The sequence below is a fragment of the Engraulis encrasicolus genome, chromosome 15 (assembly GCF_034702125.1).
Source record: "Engraulis encrasicolus isolate BLACKSEA-1 chromosome 15, IST_EnEncr_1.0, whole genome shotgun sequence".
Lineage (NCBI taxonomy): Eukaryota > Metazoa > Chordata > Actinopteri > Clupeiformes > Engraulidae > Engraulis > Engraulis encrasicolus.
The window spans coordinates 41,589,358-41,591,857 of record NC_085871.1 but is presented as its reverse complement, the minus strand read 5'-3'; the positions used below and the strand labels follow the sequence as shown (position 1 = coordinate 41,591,857).

Here is a 2,500-nt window from a genome sequence, read left to right as displayed (position 1 = left end):
AGGAAATGAGTGGGAGAGAGAGACGAGGTAGGATCGGGAAATGACCCTGGTCCGGAATCGAACCCGGGTCGCCCGCGTAGCAGTCCAGTTCCCAGCCGACTAAACCACGGCTAGGCCCACACCACATAGATTTTAACGGTTCCAAACACACACAATTGTCACCGTAATATTTGTAAAATGTTGAGTGTGTTTGAGTGTGTGTGTGTGTGTGTGTGTGTTTACGTTTGTGTGTTTATGTGTGTGTGCGTGTGTGTTTGCAGGTGTGTGTGTGTGTGTGTGTGTGTGTGTGTGTGTGTGTGTGTGTGTGTGTTTGCAGGTGTGTGTGTGTGTGTGTGTGTAGTCTTACCACTATTGCTGAGCCGCAAAGGCCAAAAGTGAGGACGTATCTCAGGTTGAGCCGATCCCCCACAATTCCACTGATGTAGAGACCCTGACAACACACGCACACAGACACACAGACACACACAGACACACACAGACACACACAGACACACACACGCACACAGAGACACGCGCACACACACACACACGCATGCACGCACGTACGCGCACACACAAACACACACGCACGCACGCACGCACACACACACACACACACACACACACATACACACACACACACACACACACAGCACACACACGCACGCACGCGCACACATACACACGAGCACACGCACACACACACACACACACACGCACACACACACACACAAAAGCACGCACGCACGCACACACACACACAGACACACACACACTAAATAAATGAGTGTGTTCTTTAAACACTCACAAGCATGCACATGTACTGTATGTAGTATATATGTAAAATTAAAACAGGAAGAATTCAATGCTGAAATGGCCACGTGAGTTTTTTTTATTTATTTCAAATTTCAATTTTTAAACTTTTAGCCCGGGGCCCAACAATATCTCCCTCTTTCTCTCTCTCTCTCACACACACACACACACACACACACTTTAGGGTTCTTCACCACTGCTTAGGAGAAGAGGAAAGTTGTGTCTTAGGAGTCCAAGGCACAGGGTGGCACACACACACACACACACACACACACACACACACACACACACACACACTGTAGGGTTCCTTACCACTGCGTATGAGAAGAGAAATATTGTGTCTAGGAGTCCCAGGAACAGAGTGGCCTCCTGTGTGTCTCCAAACAAGCGATTCTCCTCCCATGTCTGTCACACACGCACACACACACACACACACACACACACACACACACACACACACACACACACACACACACACACACACACACACACACACACACACACACACACACACACAAAGAAACACACACACACACACATACACAAAAGAAAGACACATATTAAAATAATGACTATTGCATTCCATTTTTATACATGCACACAAGGACTCCATATACTCTTTTAAATAAGAAACGCACACACCCACACACACACAAAACAAACCCACAAACACCCTAGTCTTCCTTTTCCTGTGAACAGATGAGCAAATCTCTGTGGTTTCCTGTTGTGTGAATGTGTGTGTCTATAAAACAGACAGAAAGAGGTATCTAACAGTTTGAGTGCGAAAGAGAAAGGGCCTGTGTACATTTTGGTGCGCGCGTGTGTGTTTGAGTCTGTGCATATGTATACGAAAAAGACAGAGACAGACAGAGAGAGAGAGACAGACAGATAGACAGACAGACAGACAGACAGACAGACAGAAAGAGATATAGAGAGACAGAGAGAGACAGAGAGAGAGACGGAGAGAGTGAGACATAGAGACAGTGCGAGAGAGAGAGAGAGAGAGAGAGAGAGAGAGAGAGAGAGAGAGAGAGAGAGTGAGAGATAGAGACAGTGCGAGAGAGAGAGAGAGAGAGAGAGAGAGAGAGAGAGAGAGAGAGAGAGAGAGACAGACAGACAGACAGTCAGTTTGCAGACCAGGAAACTTTTGAGATGGTTTTGAGATAGTCTGAACGTTTGAAACAGTGTAGCCTCATAATACGTTTGTACACGCCGCTCGGCCCATAGAAAGCAGTATTACCAGAGATTCTTTAAGTATATAGAGATATGCCAATGTAATAGGTTGCTATGGGCACCTAACATGACCAGGTTCCGGTCTGCCTAAAGGGGCGTGTCATAATTCTCTTTGCATTGAATAGAACAGTCCTTAGGTCTGCCTAGGTCTGCCTAAAGGGGGATTCCCCCCCCCTCCCCCTTGCAATGATAGAACCCGGAAACAAAAGGCCAATGGAACCTCTCTCTCTCTCTACTCTCTCTGGTATTACATTATTATTACATTGCACTTAGCTGACACTTTTATCCAAAGCGACTTGCAACTATTTTAAGTGCAGGGTATTGGTTACAGTCCCTGGAGCAGTGTGTGGGGTAAGGGTGGGATTTGAACCTGCAACCCTCTGATCTAAAGCCCATCTCCTTAACCACTAGGTCAGCAGCTGCCCCACAGTCATTGAAAAGGCTTTACTACCATACATTTTTTACATTACATTGC

At 46.5% G+C, this 2,500-nt stretch overlaps 1 protein-coding gene across 1 annotated transcript in view; it reads right to left on the bottom strand.

The window, feature by feature from the left end:
• Positions 1-2,500, bottom strand: part of slc37a3 (solute carrier family 37 member 3) — an 18,747-nt gene that overhangs the window by 11,165 nt on the left and 5,082 nt on the right. The window contains exons 3-4 of the mRNA XM_063217522.1: positions 1,105-1,197; positions 347-430 (exon numbers count right to left, since the gene is read on the bottom strand). Of these exons, the coding sequence (XP_063073592.1) occupies positions 347-430; positions 1,105-1,197 (177 nt within the window). The remainder of the gene's footprint in view (positions 1-346; positions 431-1,104; positions 1,198-2,500) is intronic.